This window comes from Dysidea avara, chromosome 9 (assembly GCF_963678975.1).
Source record: "Dysidea avara chromosome 9, odDysAvar1.4, whole genome shotgun sequence".
Taxonomy (NCBI): Eukaryota; Metazoa; Porifera; class Demospongiae; order Dictyoceratida; family Dysideidae; genus Dysidea; species Dysidea avara.
Genome location: NC_089280.1, coordinates 8,063,239 through 8,084,540, shown reverse-complemented (window position 1 = coordinate 8,084,540; position 21,302 = coordinate 8,063,239). Strand labels below are relative to the sequence as shown.

Here is a 21,302-nt window from a genome sequence, read left to right as displayed (position 1 = left end):
GCTACATAGAATTCAGCTACACACAAGTCACTGTGGAGAGAGTTCAACTACAAACAAATTACCCTTTAGAGAGATCAGCTACAAACAAAACACTTTTCAGAGTGTTCAGCTACAACAAATCAACCTTTAGAGCAATCAGCAATGAACAAATCAACACAAATCTACCTGTAGAGAGATAAGCTAGAAACAAATGACCCTGTAGAGAGTTCAGCTACAAAACTCACCCTGTAGAGACATCAGCTAGAAACTAGACACAATGTAAGGAGTTCAGCTACAAGCAATCACCCTGTAGAGAGTTCAGCTAAAACAAATCAACCTGCAGAGAGATCAGCTACACACAAATCAACTTGTAGAGAGATCAGCTACAAACAAATCACCCTGTAGAGAGATCAGCTAGAAACTACACACAATGTAATGAGTTCAGGTACAAATAAATCACCCTGTAGAGAGTTCAGCTACAAATAAATCAACCTGCAGAGAGATCAGCTACAAACAAATCACCTTATAGACAGTTCAGCTACAAACAAATTACCCTGTAGAGAGATCGGCTACAAACAAATCAACCTGCAGAGAGATCAGCTACACACAAATCAACTTGTAGAGAGATCAGCTACAAACAAATCACCCTGTAGAGAGATCAGCTAGAAACTACACACAATGTAATGAGTTCAGGTACAAATAAATCACCCTGTAGAGAGTTCAGCTACAAATAAATCAACCTGCAGAGAGATCAGCTACAAACAAATCACCTTATAGACAGTTCAGCTACAAACAAATTACCTTGTAGAGAGATCAGCTAGAAACTAGACACAATGTAAGGAGTTCAGCTACAAGCAAATCACCCTGTAGAGAGATCGGCTACAAACAAATCAACCTGCAGAGAGATCAGCTACACACAATTCAACTTGTAGAGAGATCAGCTACAAACAAATCACCCTGTAGAGAGATCAGCTAGAAACTAGACACAATGTAAGGAGTTCAGCTACAAGCAAATCACCCTGTAGAGAGTTCAGCTACAAATAAGCCAACCTGTAGAGCGATCAGCTAGAAACAAATCACCCTGAAGAGAGGTCAGCTACAAAAAATCACCCTGTAGAGATATCAGCTAGAAACAAATCACCCTGAAAAGAGGTCAGCTACAAAAAATCACCTTGTAGAGAGATCAACTACAAACAAAACACTTTGCAGAGAGGTCAGCTACAAACAAATCAACCTTTAGAGCGATCAGCAACAAACAAATCAACCTGTAGAGAGATCATCTAGAAACAAATCAACCTGCATAGAGATCAGCTACACACAAATCAACTTGTAGAGAGATCAGCTACAAACAAATCACCCTGTAGAGAGATCAGCTAGAAACTAGACACAATGCAAGGAGTTCAGTTACAAGCAAATCACCCTTTAGTAAGTTCAGCTACAAACAAATCAACCTGCAGTGAGATCACCCACAAAAACGCACTTGTACAGAGTTCAGTTACAAACAAATTACCTTGTAGAGAGATCAGGTAGAAGAATTCACCTTGTAGAGAGTTCAGCAACAAAGAAACCACCATGTAGAGAGTTCAGCTGCAAACAAATCACCCAGTAGAAAGATCAGCTAGAAGAAGTTACCTTGTAGAGAGTTCAGTTACAAAGAAACCATCATATAGAGAGTTCAGCTACAAAGAAATTACCCCGTAGAGAGTTCAGCTAGAAGAAGTCACCTTGTAAAGAGTTCAGCTACAAAGAAACCATCATGTACAGAGTTCAGCTACAAAGAAACCACCATGTAGAGTGTTTAGCTGCAAAAATTCACCTGTAGAGAGTTCAGCTAGAAACAAATCACCCTGTAGAGAGATCAGCTAGAAGAGGTCAGTTCAGCTACAAAGAAACCACCACATAAAGAGTTCAGCTACAAATAAATCACTTGTAGAGAGTTCAGCTACAAATAAATCCCCCTGTAGAGGGATCAGCTAGAAGACGTCACCTTGTAGAGAGTTCAGCTACAAAGAAACCATCATGCAGAGAGTTCAGTTACAAACAAGTCACCCTGTAGAGAGATCAGCTAGAAGAAGTTACCTTGTAGATAGTTCAGCTACAAACAATTCACCCTGTAGAAAGATCAGCTAGAAGAAGTCACCTTGTGGAGTGTTCAGTTACAAAGAAACCATCATGTAGAGAATTCAGCTGCAAACAAATCACTCTGTAGAGAGTTCAGCTACAAAGAAACCGCCATGTAGAGAGTTCAGCCTCAAACAAACCACCTTGTAGAGAATTCAACTACAAAAAATCACCCTGTAGAGAAGAAGTTACCTTGTAGAGAGTTCAGCTACAAAGAAACCATCATGTAGGGAGTTCAGCTACAAAGAAACCACCATGTAGAGAGTTTAGTTGCAAACAAATCACCTGTAGAGAGTTCAACTAGAAACAAATCACCCCGTAGAGAGATTAGCTGGACAAAGTCACCTTGTAGAGAATTCAGCTACAAAGAAACCATCATTTAGAGAGTTCAGCTGCAAACAAATCACCCTGTAGAGAGTTCAGCTACAAAAAAATCACCCTGTAGAGAGTTCAGCTAGACGAAGTCATCTTATAGAGAGTTCAGCTACAAAGAAACCACTATGTAGAGAGTTTAGCTGCAAACAAATCACCTGTAGAGAGTTCAGCTAGTAACAAATCACCTGTAGAGAGACCAGCTAGAAGAGGTCACCTTGTAGAGAGTTCAGCTACAAAGAAACCATCCTGCATATAGTTCAGCTACATTTCAAGTCACCCAGTAGAGAGATCAGCTGCAAAAAACTATCCTGTGGGGAATAATGGGCATGTAATAAATATATGTATATAATTAATTACTAATAAAATCAAAAATAATTGAAGTATTAAAAATCTTCTTTAAGTTCTTTTCTTCTTCCTGTGGTAAAGAAAAAAACACATGGGTTAAAAAAGTCCCAAAGCCAGCCATAGGCCGGCTTTGCAGTATACAAATACAAAAAGAAGTGATATCTAATCAAAAACAGCCAAGCTGTAAAAAAAGGTGCGGCCAACCAAAAAGGCCATGGTGAAAAAAGATGTGAATTCCAAGGTGGCGGCCAAGAAATGGCTGTGATGGTAGGTTAATGGTTAAATTTTAATAACAACAATTCAGGTGAATTTGATGCCGCTTTAATCTTTTTTCACCATGGCCTTTTTGGGGGCCGCACCTTTTTTTACAGCTTGGCTGTTTTTGATTAGATGTATAGTAGCGCCAGGCAATAATACCATTCATGGTTATCATGAAGTAACCCCAAACTACGTAGTTTGAGTGGCTCTGTTTCTAGATGTGATAACCCAGTAGTAGAACTGTTCAGTTCAGCTGTATAGTAGTTCTAAGACACTCTGACTTACATTCCCACACTTAGGGATTAATTTCTACGTATATGAACAGTGTAACATTAAAGATGTTTAATAACATACGTACCTACTGTATAGCAATCAGTATAATTTACTTACTATTGACTTTATGTAATGGAGATGTGCAGACTTGACAGAACAGATCATACAACCAGTGAGGATCAATAAAGTAGTAATCACTTAAACCAGGAAGATCAAAATGCATTATTGTACCTGAAATTAACATACGTAGTATTACTATAGGTGAAATATTATGTAAAAATCAGCAAAATAATGATGATATACAGTGAATATTTTTGCCATATACGTGTGTGTATCTGATTCATCTAACTTTAGTTGTGTAAACAATAATTAACTCACTATATTGCTTACAAAACATGTGCATGGAATAGTTATGTGTTGTATACTATAGTTAATGAAATTCTTCATTTTAAACTCTAAACTAGAAGTTATAAAGATTGAGTAGATCACATTACAAGATGTATATGATGCTTGCTTAAGTATTAGCATTGCTTCCCATGGAAAATTATTAATTTTGTGGTTTGTGAAATATCTGATTAGTGTACTTCAATTGTCAAATAGTACCACAAGTATATGTTAAAGCAATGCCGTGAGTGCTATATGAAAAATAAAGTACGAGGCGTGTGGCCAAGATGCTAATAAAGCACGAGGCGAAGATTTATGGAACTTTCTAGTCATGTAGCTAGCTTCAACATACACTAGGACTCGTAATTAACACGTGCTGCATGAACTATTAGCAGCCTGAATGCACACAAATTAGTTTAACAAAGCAACTCATGCGTAGTTCACACCATATTTTGGCATAGAAGACGTTCATCATGTATTTTGGCAGCTTATAGTCAAAACCCACAATTGATTCTATTGTGACACATGGTGAAGTATCTCCAGGACTTATCCGTTCACATTAACAAACATAACAGCAACGTTACCTTCTCCCACCCATCATCGAAGCATTTACGTAGGTATGTCTATAAAAGCAGTCCAGTGGTAGGATTTGTAATGGCTGAGGTGATCGATCACTCAGTGCGGCAAGGCTATTAGCCTTCACCGGCTTGGGTGATTAGTCGTACTGACGTGAGTGCCGCAGGCTATTAGCCTGCTAAAGCACGTGGGAAACTGTGCTTTATTGCCCACAAAGAGTGCTTTATTCGCAATAAAGCACTCTTTGCAGTGCAATAAAGCACTCTTTGTGGTCAGTAAAGCACTGTTTGCCCTAAAGTGTATACTTTATGAAATTTAAAGTACGCTTTTCCCTTTGATCTCGCCCCTGCAAAGTTCTATAATATTACAGGTTTTTGCAATTGAATTCGTCGCCTTTGCGATTGAATTCGTCCCGTTTGCAATTGAATTCGTCGGTATTGCAATTGAATTCGTCCCGTTTGCAATTGAATTCGTCGGTTTTGCAATTGAATTCGTCGGTTTTGCAGTTGAATTAGTCGGTTTTGCAATAGAATTCGTCGCGTTTGCATTACAATTCGTCATAAACAAAACGGCTCCAAGAAACCAACCCGTTCATTAAGAGATGAACTATTTATGCCTTGGAGAGTTACACTTGAGACACTAGAAAGTAATTGAAGCTGGTAGTACGCGAAGTTGATAGCTGTCTGACAAGTTAATTAACTTGCTCGCGAGTGACCACACCCATCGCGAATGGCGTAGTAGAGTTTGGAATGTTGCTGGATAGGCTGTAGAGGAAGAATTATTGCCTTATAAAGAGTTGTTTACTACTGTTGTACTTGAACAAGTTCTTGTAGCAGCTGCTACATCATGTTTTCGTGTTTCCTCCAGCTGCCATTCTTGTTACGGACGAATTTAACTGCAAAAGCGACGAATTCAATTGCAAAACCGACGAATTCAATCGCAAACGGGACGAATTCAATTGCAAAACCGACGAATTCAATTGCAAACGGGACGAATTCAATTGCAAAAGCGACGAACTCAATTGCAAACGGGACGAATTCAATTGCAAAGTCGCCGAATTCAATTGCAAAAACCTGTATAAATATACTACAGTATAAAGTACGTATGTATGAACATACATATATTTACAAACCATTTTGTTTCATGTACTTAACAGCTACTGTTAATTCTCTTTCATCAACAAAGAGACCACCTGGAGGATATTGTTGGTTCACCATTCTATAAAAAAGCAAATTAATGCACACATGTAATAGACATCTTTACTGTATTATCATGGGAAAAAGCAACATAAGGAACAGCACTTTTGGTAATTTAAATGTACATATTTATAGGAAATAAAATTAAATGACAACTACAACTTGTATGTCTTCATTACTTTACATCTTCCTGTGTGGTCATGGCTTAATGCGGAATGTTTATAATTATTAAAGCTGGATGGTATGAGATTTGTCAAAGCTGGTAGTAAATTATTATAGAATACATCATGGTGCAAGTACATACCACAGTATGGATTGCATTTTTAAGAAATCAAATAAACTTTCTTTTGGAAAGTGTGATAGACAGCTGCTAAATGCAAATAGAAGGTTATCTTTCATATTGGTAAAGTATCTTCACATTGGTGAGGGCAGGAAATAACAGGATGATGTTATGAATTAGCTGTCATCTAACTCGAGATGGTATGGAGGTATTTTCTAAATTCATTCGGTATGGTATTAAAATGCTTTCTCCTATGATGCGTACTGGATCATCATCCAGTTCTAGTTTATATATAGCTTACTGCACTAGTTTTGTCCACGTTTTAAGTGGTGGTCCATCTTCTTGTCCTGTTTTGATGCACAATACTTGTAAAGATATCAGCTTTTGAAGTTTACAGTATGTCATAGGAATCTTTATATCCTTCAGTTTCTGACTAAACGTTTTTGAACCTTAATAATGAAACGAATTACAAATAAAACTACTGAAAGGTGTATATTCACTAACCTAGAGATGCATTAAAACCACAGGCAGCATCATAAATATGAACACGAAGCTGTTTGATGTCATGTTGCTGCTTTGAAGTAGATACAAGATAAGCACCAATGATGGATGGGTAATGTTGCTGGCTTCCATACACATTGTTTATTTGACTGATCACCTCATGTTTGACATGATCATTGACAGGTTTGCTGAGACAACCAACGAGTATAACTGAGGCATCTGTAACTCTGTCCTGCATAACATAACAACATACGTATAATACTAACTTTAATGTAACTGTATTTTTACATCTTAATGCATGTTGCTAAGTTTAGTATGCCATATGATACTAGCAGGTACTTAATCTAGATTATTTCACAGTTCAAGTTGTGTGCAAGGTAAATTGATTTAACACATACTTTATAAACAAATGTACAAATAAATAAAACACGACATGCATACATACTGTACATACATACTTTAATTCTCAATAACCAGTTTCTTAGTTTTGAAATCCCATGGTCTTGGGTAGTGGTGACTAGCCAGCACAACACATACAATGCTCTCTCAGTAAGAAAGCACTGAACAACAGAATTGTGCTCATCCTAAAGAGAAACTCAGCATTCACAATTATTTTATTGTTCACAGGACAAACTAGCCTGTCCAATAAAATTCCACACATTAAAGTTGATCACAAGATCAGATTTAGGTTTTGACATACTCCATGTGTACTCATCAGTGACAACAAGTAATAGACCTAAATGCATGAATAGCCAGCAATGAAAAATTATAATGTTCTTGGTTCACCAACAACAGTGTTTAGGTACCTTTATCTCGAAGTGATGGATCACTTAGCCACGATGGCAAGTCAATTTCCTTATCACCAGCAAACACAAGCTTGATAGTAGGAGATCTTACAGCACTGCATGAGTAAATTTAATTCAGATACAGTATGTTGGTACGTAGTTATGCAAAAATTAAATTACAGCAGCAGCAGCAACACGTAAGTGCTCAAACTCATCCCTCAATTGATCTGTAGCTAGCCATGGCCACCTTCGTTGATAGAAATTCTTTTTGGACTACATGAATGGGTAAATCTAAACCTTTTTCATGTGGTGGCTTATTTAATGCTGCTGCTGCTGCTTATTATTATTATTTTTAAACAGGGATGACAACATCAGCCAAGTAGGCTGTTTTTCAACTGTGCCCTTAATTGTACATATATAATATCAGGGGTGGATCCGGCTCTGGAATGCAACTTCAGTCCTAGCTGTAAACCAAGGACCAAAAAAAAAGAGGTAACTACCTGCTAACAATAGCTTCCCTCCACCAACTATATCTCCTTATTAATAACTACATATGCAGTTTGCTACACTGCTCTTCTGAATACTGTGACTGCTCTATTAGAGTATCTTGAATTATTGAGGCTCTTTTAAAAGGGGACTTCCATAGAACCTTTGAATTCCCCTGGATCCGCCCCTGAATATGTTCCTGGTTGCTCCCATTGCTCCAGGGTGGCTGGAGCAATGGGGGTAAGATTTCTAGCTTAAGGAAACCAACAGTAGAAGCAATTGGTAACCCTTAGGCTGGTAATCTTCAGGCTTGACATTATTAACTGCAACAGTGCTAGAGAAGGTTTTGGTATCAAAGGCTCTGACATGTCATTAGGTACATGGTAATGGTTTGGTGGAGACTAAAAGCCACACCCTAGTCAACTATTGTGAGATGAAGCATTTTGCATTTGAAATGTGTTGATTTTAAGAGTATTGTGTGAACTAATTACTGTGCAACAAAGCATTTACAGCAATCAATATCACTTTGAAATTAAAATACTTTTAAATGGTGATTAAGGCCTTTAATCATTGTGCAACTGGAAATCTACATAAATTTCTGTTTTAATTAGTTTTTTATTTACTTAAGACGATTTAAGTCCTTCTACACTACAACTGTAGTAACTTACTTTCCTTCACGCAGGTAAATTTGCATATCCCGTGTCATTGTAAATATGCTTAATTGGTTGACTATAGGATCTTGCACACCCTCATGATTAAAACTGACCAAGTGCTCCAAATTACATATTTCACGAGGAATGGGTAGATCTTTATTGTTGCTAACATCAAGGTCAGTCAAATCATGCAATTCTGACAGATATGAAGGTGCCCACTGTAAACCACAGTCAGCTATATACAACTTTTTAAGCCTTGGAAACAAAATATGGTGCTGTCCCTTTTCATTCTCAACATGGATATGTACATTTCTTAAATCAAAGTTGTTAGAAAGATTCAGTATTCTCAGCTTACTGAGGTCTCTGTGAAGCATACAACCACTTTTTGTAGCCAGACGAGCATCTTGATTAAATAACTTTTGCCTGTTGCTACACTGCAGAAGATTACCACTGATGTCTAATTCTTCAAGGGAAACTGGTAACTCATTTATAGCACAACAAGACTGTATGATATTTCCTGAAAGATTCAAAATCTCCAAATTGGGAAATACAACTGCAAGAAAACTTGGGAACCTATCAACGTTCGAGTTACTAACATTCAAACTTCTCAGTATGGAATCAGTTCGTTTGATCTTACAAGCAATAGGATTGTCAGAACCTATGCTTGCTCTACTAAGAACCATCGAGTTTGCAGAAGAGTCTATGTGTTGTGAAGCTAATTGATCATCAATACTCACTGATATGCTGGACAGTTGAGTGTAAGAAGCATTAAATGTTTCAATACTTTTTGTAGTCCACCATTTGTTAGGTAAAGACTTCAGTGGGTTGCGTGACACATTCAGTGTTTTCAAGCTAGGAAAGTTAAACAATTCTGCTGGAATATTTTCAAGACGGTTGCGAGAAATATTCAAATTTTGGAGAGCACGTGGCCAACAATTATCAGGCAAACTTAAAAACAACAAACTCTTCAATTTGTTGGTGTTTACGTTTAAATTTTGCAAGTGAGGAAACTTAAACAACTCAACCGGTAGAAAACGTGATCTTGTATCAGACAAATCAATGGATGTTAAACAGTTGTCACCATGTGGTTCATCTAGTGTAACAAACAGATCAATAAAAGAATTGTAGTGTGGTGTAGAAAGGATTAGTGATAAAGGAGTGATAAAAGCTTCCAAAGTGGTATCATCTGGACGAGGAACTATCAGTTTTTTCCTCTGCCTAAATACAACATTGAGAGCGATTCCACTCTGACTTGTTAGTATTTCAAGCATCTTTGACTTTGTCATTTTAGCAGCAATGTAAATTGGTGCCTCCTGACAACTCTCTAAAGAGTTGGGGTCACTTTCAAACAATAAGTTAGCAATACTGTCATATGTATCTCTTTGGTGCATGATCACTATTTGTGATGCAATTTCATGCCTATCAGTGTAAACAGCCCTGGAAGTACAAAAAGTAAACAAATGGTAATTATAAGCAAACACTAAACAAGTACACAGAAAAATTTGCAATTTCCAACTAGAGTAGGGACCATAGCACATCAATAAAAAGTATAGAAACATGTTGGAGTAGTGCACGATATTAAATCACAGTAAAACAATAAGATGCATTATATCCCTACTGTACATTTCCATTATGGAATCTTGAGCACAGTAGGGATATAGCACTTCTTATTGTTTTACTGTGATTTACTACCGTACACTACTCCAGCTTGTTTCAGCAATTTTTATCGATGTGCTATGGTCCCCACTTTAGTTGAAAAGTTCCTTGGATACATATACATGAAATTGACAAGGAGAAAACATCCTGACTGCCCAGCAGACTCCTGTAAGTGTTCAAGCGTTAACATGCAAGATGCCCTGCCCACCCCCCATGAGCGAGGGGGAAAGCTAAGCAAGGACCCGGCTTGCTTGCTTGTATGCCACCCAACCGCCCCCGAGCACTTTGCACAAGCAAGCCAGGCTCCTTGCACTTTTCCCTGTAAGAGAGTTAACACATGTATATATCTACCAAGACGTACCTTAAATCAGCATACTTACTTATACTCAGGTTAGCCCACTACACCAACTTTGGAGTGACAGAGGGCAACTGAGGAATCATTGGGCGAATTATTTAATTAGTCATGCAGCTGGCAGTACGTGGTACAGAATTTGTGACATTTTTGCAGTGGGAGCCCCACAAGTGTACAACAGCGATGTGAGGTAGGCAAGCATTACATCAATGATATTGGAAGCCCACAAGTGTGAAACAGCTATGTGAGGTAGGCCATTACGGTAGTAGTATTTGGAACCCACATGTGAACAACAGTTATGTAAGGTAGGTAAGCAATTGTGCAAGCAGCAGCAGCAGCATTGGGAACTCACATGTGCACAACAGCAATGTGGGGTAGGCCGCAGCATTGGGACCTCACAAGTGTACAACAGCTATGTGGGGTAGGCCGCAGTTTTGGGAGCCCTACATGTGTACAGCCGCATTTGTGGGGTAGGACGCAGTTTTGTTTTAGCAACGCTATAATAGTAGGCAGCAGCTGCAGCATTGGTAGCCACACATGTGTACAACAGCTATGCAGGGTAGGAAAAAGGAGACGTATCAAGCGGAGATAATAGCATACATGGTAAATTTGAAGCTCCACGCAACTAACTGACTGGCTTGTGCCTTGGTAAGCAACACATTGCACCCAAGTTTTCTCCAGATAAATTTTTATTTATTGTAAATGGGGTTGCCCCCTGTCACTACCCATGTCTAAATGATTCATCGGCATATGCATACAGTATTGTGATGCCAGACCAATACAATAACACACAAAATCTGATAAATGAAAAATTACCAGGGGTAATGTAGTACAATAGTGAGGTAAATTATAACAAAGATGGACACAGTAATAAAATCATACTAGTGATATAGTATAGGTGTACATACAGTGATAATATACTTGGAGAGTGGTAGGTCAGTTGAGTTTGTATTGATCAGCATCCCATGGTGGTTGGTTTGTGGTGTCAGTTTTAGACATCAGTTCATTGATTGCAGGAGTTAGTGATGGGGAGCAGTGGATGTAGGAAAGGTAGACGTTGCTGTTCCAGCGTCCTAAACTCTTGATCATCCAAGCTGGGATTCTAGCAGCCGCTGTAGTTGTGGCAGCTCCAATCCTAAAGCTGTGGGAGGCGTATTGGGATTGATCTAAGCCGGCGTTCGGAAGCAGGATGCGGAGAGCTTTGTTTAAAGAAGTGCTTGTTAATGGGGAAAACCTGCCTGCATTGAAAAGTGGGTCGTCAGCAGCTGATTGATTAGCTAGAGGAGCATACTTTAGGAATGCTCGCAAAGGGCAGGTAGATGTATTTGTTGGGAATATTAGTACTTGATGACCTTTACGGAAAGGATCAGTCTTTGGTTGGTGTAGTTTGATAGTGATCTTATTGGTATGGGTGATGTCTGACCACCTGAGATTAAGGTACTCACTTTCCCTCAGGAAGCCATAAAATGCTAATGTAAAAGTAGACCACAGCATTCTTTTCTCCGCCGGCGAGAAGTGGGATTGTCAAAGTTCACGTTTTAGTGTATGGAGAATGTTGATTGTAATCGGTAAGCGAGTGCGGCATCCGTCATCTTGCATGCGGTGTATGCCCCTACAAACTAGTTGCAAAAGTGGATCATTAGTTGGATCACTGAAACCCTCCTCAATGTGCCATAGACGGATACCAGACAAATATACCTTCAAGGTCTTGTGATATACATACTGTGATTTGCTTGCATAAACATACTGTAAAGTTAGAGGTGATGCTGGCAGTGGTGAGCAGGCATACTGGGTGCAGAATAGTTGGAAGGCAGATATACCTGATTGGTATGAGCGTCTGGTTGAGGTGGCAACTCCATGATGACGGCATTGCAGGAGGAGTTGGTGAATGATTGGGGAGGCCAGGCAGGGATGGGGTCTGGAGCTTGCTTTGCCAGTAGGGTGAGCTGGAAGAACTTTGTCATCTGGAAACGAGACAATGTATCGGCTATATTATTGTGAGCACCAGGTATATGCATCACACACACATTAATATTGTTCTGTACCGCTCTAAAGTACAGTAGACGTACCAGAGCCATAATATGGGGTCACGAGTAGTTCCCTTTTCCCATATATCCACTACTGCCTGGTTATCACAATGAAAAACGATTTTTTGTCTGATCCAGTGAGTGCCCCAGCTGTGGACTGCGGGAAGTATTGCAAATAGTTCCTTCCAGGCTATGTTCATAAGGTGTTGTGCTGGGGACCACCTATGCTGCAGCCACCTGCCCGACCAATAAGCGCCCCATCCCTGTGTGCCAGAAGCATCTGTATAAAGTTGCATTGAATCACTATGAAACCAGTTGGACTGCAGGATTAGGCTCTTCCCTGACCACTGTGGTAAAAAGTTCAGCCACCACTGAAGGTCAAGTTTTGTTTCAGCGGTCAAGGGGAGATGGTAGTGAAGCTTTGGTACCATTGTGCCTAAATCTACGAGCCTACGTAGGAAAATGCGGCCAGCTGGTAAGACTTTGCAGCCGAATGATAGTTTTCCAATTAAGGAGAGTAGGGCACGCTTTGTGCAATTACGGCGGTATCTAAGGTGAGCCAGTTCTGAAAGTAGAACCTGCTTTCGTTCTTGTGTTATGCTAGCTTCCATTGTAGTCGTATTGAGCAGGATGCCCAGGAATGTTAATGATGTAGAAGGGCCTTCTACTTTAGATGACTTCACTGGTGCATTAATTTTCTTGCAAAGGGAAAGCATTGCTGTTAAATTGTTCATGCAGTCGTCAGCGTTGGCAGCTCTGGCAGTGAAAAAATCGTCCAAGTAGTGAAGCAAGTGTTTTACTCCATAATTATGATGCAGTGCCCAGTGGATTGCATCCGACAGACGATTGAATAAAAAGGGAGCCGATCTTAAGCCAAATGGGAGGCAGATATATCAACATAAAAGTACTGGCGTCACTGAATACCTAGGAGGTTCCAGTCCTCCGGGCGTACTGGAATCAGTCTGAATGCATCTTTTAGGTCTATTTTACTAAGAAGAGCATTGGGATTAAGCTTGTTAACAATACTATATGCGTCGTCAATGGTGCAGTAGGTTAATATTGACAAGGACAAAACATCCTGACTGCCCGGCAGACTCCTGTAAGTGTTTAAGCGTTAATCGGACGGCTGTAGGTTCGAGGCTGCCCATGTCCAGTCATGGATTTTTTCTTCTTTCTCCTACTTTTCAAACATACTTAGTGCAGTTAATATAAACATCTTAGGCCTTTATAAGGCCTTCTGGTATACAGGCTCTGCCTTTACCAGGTACTTTAATCATAATAAAACAATGTCCATTTGGTTCCACTTGGGGTACTTAGAGATAATAAGTCACTCTCTAGGGTTCCTATGGATACAAATACATGAAAATAGTAAGACGAAAATATCCTGACCGCCTGGCAGACTCCTGTAAGCATTCGAGCGTTAATTGGATGGCTGCAGGTTAGTGTTGTTTTAGTACAGCGAATTCATTTTAGTTTAGTTCTAGTTCTAGTACCCATAGTCCACTACAGTTTTAGTTAGTTTTAGTTCTAGTACCCCAATTCCACCATAGTTTTAGTTAGTATTAGTTCTAGTACCCCATATTTCTGTAATTTTAGTTAGTATTTAGTTTCATTTTAGTTAGTGTTAGTTTTGGTGTTAGATATCTTCACATATACTAACCTTGGTAGCACCCCTTAGAGTTCCAGAAACTTTAGATTTGGTGTTTTGATAGATTTTTCAATTTTATTTCCCGTTTTATATCAATGAGGCAAACTGTACCAAGAATCCAATTCTTCAATTAATACACGAAATTCGCTGTTATCTACTAAATTCAGTGGTACATTGTTAGCACCTATAAAGATTGCAAGATGAAATGTATAATAGCCTTATGTTTATTGTTATTAGGGTTGTACAATTTAGATCCTAAACTACGTATTGGCAAGGAGAACTGTTTCAGTTATTAGGGTTGTACAATTTAGATCCTAAACTACGTATTGGGAAGGAGGACTGTTTCAGTTATTAGGGTTGTACAATTTAGATCCTAAACTACGTATTGGCAAGGAGGACTGTTTCAACTGGCTAGAAGAACCTCTCCTTTTGTCTTTTCAATTTCAGTTGCTTCAAAATGTTTATAAGCATCAGTATGGCATGTCTTCAAATGCTTCTTCAAGTTTATAGAATATTGTCCTTTAAATTCTTTATATATCACAAATCAAACCATCAGTACTTTTCACAATACACACACTTTTGTCCTTGATCTTATGCCTGAAGTGGTTCCACACTCCACTTGACTTAGGCCTTCCACCTGGTTCAGCACAACTTCCACTTGCCATTGTGCACAAATGAACAAAAGCTCTAATAGAACTGTGCTTAAATAACCTAAATCAGCAGAATTAATGCTGAATAGCAATGTTTTATAGTAGCATTTGCAGACATCACCATCTTCAAAGAAAAGTGTTAAGTGGTTTATATAGTGCACAATACCTTTTTATGTAGGATTGCTTGAGAAACCTTTTAGTTAGTTTTAAAGGTTTTGGTTTAGTTCTAGTTTTTGAATCAAAAATTGAAAGAGTTTTAGTTTAGTTTTAGTTTTAGAGCTAAAATAGACCACAATTTTAGTTTAGTTCTAGTGTACTAGAACTAGAATTAAATTGCTGTACTAAAACTAGGTTTAGTTCTAGTTCCTTAGAACTAAAACAACACTACTGCAGGTTTGAGGCTGCCCAGGTACATCATGGATTTTTTCTTCTTTCTCCTACTTTTTAAACATACTTAGTGCAGTTAATATAAACATCTTAGGCCTTTATAAGGCTTTCTAGTATACAAGCTCTGCCTTTACCAGGTACTTTAATCATAATAAAGCCTTTTTAAAAAAAATCTCTAATTTTTCTGTGTACTTGTTTGTTAACTTTCTTTTTGTAAATAATTATTATGACTGGTGAACCCACGCATACTGCATCTGAAATGGCACCGCGTGCCCCAATTATCGTCTGAAAAGTGAAGTATCCAATACGCTTTGTTGTCAGCTATGTTCAACCTGTTATGCAGCATTTCGAATCAAGAACTGTTCGAAAAGCACCTCTGCAATCCATGCATACTGAAAGAAATGGTACCGCATGCCCCAGTTATATCAATTATTGTCTGAAAAGTGAAGTATTCATTATGCTTCATTGTCGGCTATGTTCAACCTGCAGTACGAATCAAGAACTGTTTGAAAAGCACCTCTTCTATCAAATAGCCACTATGACAAATACGAGAGATTTCTGTTACAAAGGGAAGCCATCACGTGCTATTGCCAAATCGACACTTTTCGCTGTCAGCAAAGATGAATGAGGCACAAAGGAGGACACTGGTAAGTCCATGAAGAATGCATTGTACATACTGCGGTATGCCAAAAGGCACCTGCCGAACCGAAGCGACGTCGAACAGTGAAAAAATCAAGCTCATAGCCTTAGCCATTATCGAGTTATGCTTGTCTGAAGGCATCAGTCAGTCAGTCAGTCACTAGGAAATTCTGTTAAATAAAATATTTTTAAAAATCCTGTAGCAACTTGCTGAAAGCATTTCGGGTCAATCTAAAGGCTTGTTTGGGCTTAGTTTTACCTAACCAATACTGTCTCATCATTGTCAGGGGAAATTGAGGCTGTTTTTTGGGTGGTATTATTTCGTGGGCCATGCCCACTCCTTTGTGGTCCCTACTATATAGCATGTGGTGCATTTCTATGTTTAAAAAACCATTCATGGCTGAATTTCCCAGCAGATCATATACACTACTGCTCAAATGCAATGTCATATTGCGAGAATTTGAGCGACTAAAAAACTTGCTAATTAAAGGGCATGGAACTCTTTCCACTCGTGAGTATTTATCCCAAATAAAACAGGATCAATACTCACGAGCAAAACAGGTCGCACTCTTGCGAGATGACATTGCATTTGAGCAGTACCATATGTCTTGCCCAATATAACACTACTTGCATGCCAAAATACAGTACAATATAACCACATCTCAAACTAATCACTACATCATATAGTATGATGGTACTGTATAGTAGGGACCACAAAAATGTGGGCTTGGCTTGGCTTGGCTCATGAAAAAACATCACCCAAAAACCAGCCTTACTTTTCCCTGACAATGATGAGGCAGTATTGGTTATGTAAAACTAAGCCCAAACAAGCCTTCAGATCAATCCGAAACACTTTCAACAAGTTGCTATGGAATTGTTTGTAAAAAAATTAAAATTTTCTATTGACTGACTGACTGACTGACTGACTGACTGACTGACTGACTGACTGACTGACTGACTGACTGATGCCTTCAGACAAGCATAACTCGATAATGGCTAAAGCTATGGGCTTGATATTTTCACTGTTTGACATCGCTTCAGCCGGATACATGCTTTTTGGCATACCACAGTATGTACAATGCATTCTTCATGGACTTACCAGTGTCCTCTTTTGTGTCCCATTCATCTTTGCGAAAGGTGTTGATTTGGCAGTAGCGCATGATAGCTTCCCTTTGTAATGGAAATTGTCTGTATTTTTCGTAGTGGCTACTTGGATTGCAGAGGTGCTTTTTAAACAGTTCTTGATTTGTAATGCTGTGTAACTGGTTGAACACAGCTGACAACGAAGTGTTATGGATCAGACGATAATTGGTAGCTGGGGAGCACGGTGCCATTTCTTTCTTTTCATGTGGTATGCGTGGGTTCACCAGTCATAATAATTTTATTTTACAAAAAAAGTGCACAACAAATTGGAATTTTCAACTACAGTAGGGGCCATAGTACATCTATAAAAAATACTGAAACAATGTGGAGTAGTGCACGATATTAAATCACAGTAAAACAATAAGAAGTGTTATATCCCTACTGTGCTCAAGATACCATAATGGAAATGCACATTAGAGATATGATACTTCTTAATGTTTTACTGTGATTTAATATCGTGCACCACTCCAGCTTGTTTCAGATGTGCTATGGTCCCTAATCTAGTTTTAAATTCCAAATTTTTTTTGTGTACTTGTCCTTAGTCATATTGCTCATATTTACATTAAAAAATAAATAAAACTCTGCAAAATAACTGCAACACACAGATGACAAATAGTCGAGTACCAGCAAAGCAGTTACAAATCACTATAACAGAAACAGTCCTACAGTACATTGTTTGCTTACAGAGTGATGTTCTCTCTGGATGGTTTTATTGAGATTTAAATAACCTCTTGCTCAAGCATATACGTACATCCTTTAAAAAATGTACAGTAGGTCTATCAGATTATATTAGTGAGTGTACCATTTCAAGGGCAGTAAACCATTACATTGGTCAATAATTGGTATCAAAAGGTTGGTAGTAGAGCATGTAGTCAACCACTCAAATAGAACAGTCAAATTTAGTATAGAAAGTCCCCACACTAGCACGGCTATTTTGTTTTGTGATGTCAGAAAACATAATTGCGGATACTGTCCATAAGACCTATAACCCTACATTTTAATAAACATGACGATAGTACAAAACTATTTGGAGTGAACACATGTCCATCTCTTTGATATTACTGTTTGGAGAAGGGGGGAGGCAGCTGGTGTAGATGAACTACTACAGTATAATAGACACAACATAGCTATTTAATAACAGCACAGTCCAACACCTATATTTAATGATAAGTGCAAATTCATACATAGTTCAGAAAGTGGTTACTTCCTACATACATACACTCATACACATTTTTACCAGTGAAGTAAACTCTTGTGTATAACATTGATGTCTTCATACTCGGGAGTGGGTACATATCTCCTTTGTTGCAATTTTGTATTTTCATATATTTCTATGAAGAATAATAATTTGATTGCTTCACAAACTTTCGTACATGCATCATACCAAGCAGTGCTGCAGCAATCTTACAGCCCTTCTCTTCAGCAATCATTTTGGGTGTTCTCCCATCACAAGTAATGATAAGAGACCCTCCTTGTTCACATAAGTGTGCTAGTATGTTTAGTAGTGAATACTGAACTTTCAGCTCCTACAATGAAGGTTATGAATATTCTTTAACTAAATTGCAAGCAGTATAACAAGAGTAAGGAAAAATTAAAAACTTACAAGTTGTAGGGATCATAAAGTGCTCAAACAAGAGGATCATTACCTGAAGGGCAAATTTAATCCCTACCTTAAAGGGGCAGTGCAGCACTAGTGAAGCCATTCAACTTTGATGATTTCACTGGCCAGTGAAATACTGCAAGTCGCAAAAATAAACGAGAATGTACGAAACTGAGATGGCAAATGGTGAGCAAATGGGCACTAATGGGTGCAAGTACAGTAGCTAACAGATACTAATGGGCACTAATGTACGATGTTAATGAATGCCAGCACATTAGCAGGTAATAACGTTACGCAGTAAGGCACCACAGAAACCTAACGGGGTCACGGCTTTTTCTCAAATGGCCAAGTGTATTCATTTATAAATCGTCCTCTGTACTTCTCACTTCATTACAGTTATATTAGCTGTGGCTTCCTGCTAGTTATTCGACCATATATACACATTGGCAATAAAAGTTTCGCATACTTCCGTTTTAGTTACGAACATGCATTCATTGGCCCAGTGAAATCATCAAAGTTGAATGGCTTTGCGCTAGTGCTGCACTGCCCCTTTAACATGAATTAAAGTGGCTAAAGTAGGGACTTCAGTTGATGATCTTCTTTAAATACTGTATTTCCTCATATAAAAGCTGGGCGTTTGTTTCTTATAATCCATAGGTGTACCAGCTGAAATATAAAAGCCCGGGCATCTATTTCTTAGACAAGTCATGGGTTTCAGCAGTTGTAGAAAGGCTTGTTCTACAAATTACATACACTAGCTATTGTAATCCCGTATTACCCCTTTTATTAAGGTAGTGCCCCCTGGCCTTCATTCAGGACCAGGCATTTATTTAATTGGGGCTTTTATACGAGGAAATGTATTACTATTTTATTAAAATAATCCCTACTAGATTATAAAATTTCTACATTTGTTTGTTAATTTTTAATGTGCATACATAATTTAATACACTGGCACCAGACATATGAGGTTTATAATTGCACAACAAAAGACCCTAGTATGAAAGTAGCTGGTGTGGTTAATTTTCTATACGTGGAGAACAACATCAAGCTCATCTAGAATCAATCAACTTGCTCCAACTGTTGAAGGTGTGGTGCAAAACTTACAGATGATTCTTGTTTTATTCTATATACTGTAGTGGACACTACCCATGAATCAACACCTTAAGATGCAGCAAGCACAAACAACATGACGCAAGGAAAATACATTGTACTTATGCCCAAAGGTAACTGTCAATCCAAAGCAATGTTGAACTGTAAAAATGAAGCCAGTAGCATCAACCATTGTCATTCTGAAAGCACTATGGGCTTGGTAAACACTACTGCAAAGTCATTGTGAACAAGATTTTTGGTTGACATTTTGGCTGGATAACCCTACTATACAGTACTACTTGTGTAACAAGAGATTTCATGTAACTATGATAGCGCTCTGCGATATATTGGTAATACCGTTTATCGTCATAATTTATCATAACCGATTATCATACCGTGACAGCATTTGATAACCGATATATCAAAATTCCGGTATATCAATGAATACCGGTATAGGATTGCTTTTAACCCAGCCTTTGTGTTCAATTATCCAATTTGTTGATGGTTTAGCAGACACGCCCTAAACAAAAACTTGAGGTTGTCACATTACAACACATGCTTACTTGTACTGAACTATATATATTTTAGGATGATACCGCTTCATACTAGGCCAAAGAAATGATGCAATAGTTAACCCTTAAAGGCGCGTAAGCCACTATAGTGGCAATATAAAAAACACACGGAAAACGCATTATGTTTAACCAACAACTGTTTCATAACAGAAAGTGTTATATGCTTACAGATATCAATAATAAAACAGTTAGTACTGTTTCTCCTTGTGTTTCACGGTCTTCTACGTGTGGTTTCAGTTGAAAATCTGTCCTCAATTGACAATAATCGCCATCAGCTCACTCGAATGCTTTGCTTGTGAAGTTGACAACAAGACGACTAATCTTGAGGGATTTGCTGAAAGCGACACTGCTTGAACAGTGCCATAGTGGACCATATCAACTTGTAGATCAACAGTAACACCTTCCACACGACTAGAGTCTCCAGCGTTTACAAACCTCAAAGATATCTTATTCTCTAAAACATTACATGAATTTACACTCCTGCGTTTAAACCATATTAACTTGGCGAAGGGGCATCAGAATTAGTAAACCTTGGACACCATTTTATTCGTTGTGATATCAGCATTCCGAAAATCTTAATTACACGGCTGTGTGACCTTCCGTATATGAGTTATCAATCGAAGAATATCAATAGCCATTATAGTGGCTTTTGCGGATGTGGTGCATGCGTTTTGTAAAGTTTTATGCGGCTTTAAGAGTTAGCTACCTATATATCGATATACCGCGATATTTTCCTGTTACTAATACCATGTATTCAAATTTCAATACTGCCGAGCTCTAAACTATGAACACACTATACCATAGGCAGATCTAGGAAACACTACTGGGATGGGGGGGAGGGGTGTGCTGAGGGTAAGGGTTCATTCCACTAAAAGAATAATGGAGCTCTAGTTGGACATCTTATGAGAAAATTTTTAAAATTAAACCTCTATATGTTTGAATTTGGATGCATTTTTGATAGCTATTTAGCTAACAAAATGCATGCTTTGCAAGGCATATAAAATTGGTCAGATAAAAATAAATTGTGAAGTATAATAAACAAAAATAAGGTAGTACCTACTGTTACAAAAGTTCTATTAGAGTAGTGACTGTTCTATTAGAGTATCTCAATCTTAAGCACAAAAATTCAAAATTACATGTTTTTGCAATTGAATTTGTCAGTTTTGCAATTGACTTCATCCCATTTGCAGTAGAGCTGGTCGCTTTTACAGTAAAATTCATCAATTTAATTCGTCAGTTTTGCAATTGAATTCGTCAGTTTCGCAATAGAACTCGTTGCTTTTGCATTAGAATTCGTCACGTTTGCACAAGAATCCATCCATAACAA

At 38.3% G+C, this 21,302-nt stretch overlaps 1 protein-coding gene across 1 annotated transcript in view; it reads right to left on the bottom strand.

The window, feature by feature from the left end:
• The window catches only part of LOC136267455 (leucine-rich repeat serine/threonine-protein kinase 1-like), a 61,192-nt gene that overhangs the window by 18,806 nt on the left and 21,084 nt on the right, over positions 1 to 21,302 (bottom strand). Inside the window, exons 7-15 of the mRNA XM_066062617.1 lie at positions 18,099 to 18,240; positions 17,952 to 18,045; positions 7,095 to 7,189; positions 6,927 to 7,024; positions 6,747 to 6,872; positions 6,292 to 6,520; positions 6,089 to 6,236; positions 5,444 to 5,529; positions 3,469 to 3,582 (exon numbers count right to left, since the gene is read on the bottom strand). Of these exons, the coding sequence (XP_065918689.1) occupies positions 3,469 to 3,582; positions 5,444 to 5,529; positions 6,089 to 6,236; positions 6,292 to 6,520; positions 6,747 to 6,872; positions 6,927 to 7,024; positions 7,095 to 7,189; positions 17,952 to 18,045; positions 18,099 to 18,240 (1,132 nt within the window). The remainder of the gene's footprint in view (positions 1 to 3,468; positions 3,583 to 5,443; positions 5,530 to 6,088; positions 6,237 to 6,291; positions 6,521 to 6,746; positions 6,873 to 6,926; positions 7,025 to 7,094; positions 7,190 to 17,951; positions 18,046 to 18,098; positions 18,241 to 21,302) is intronic.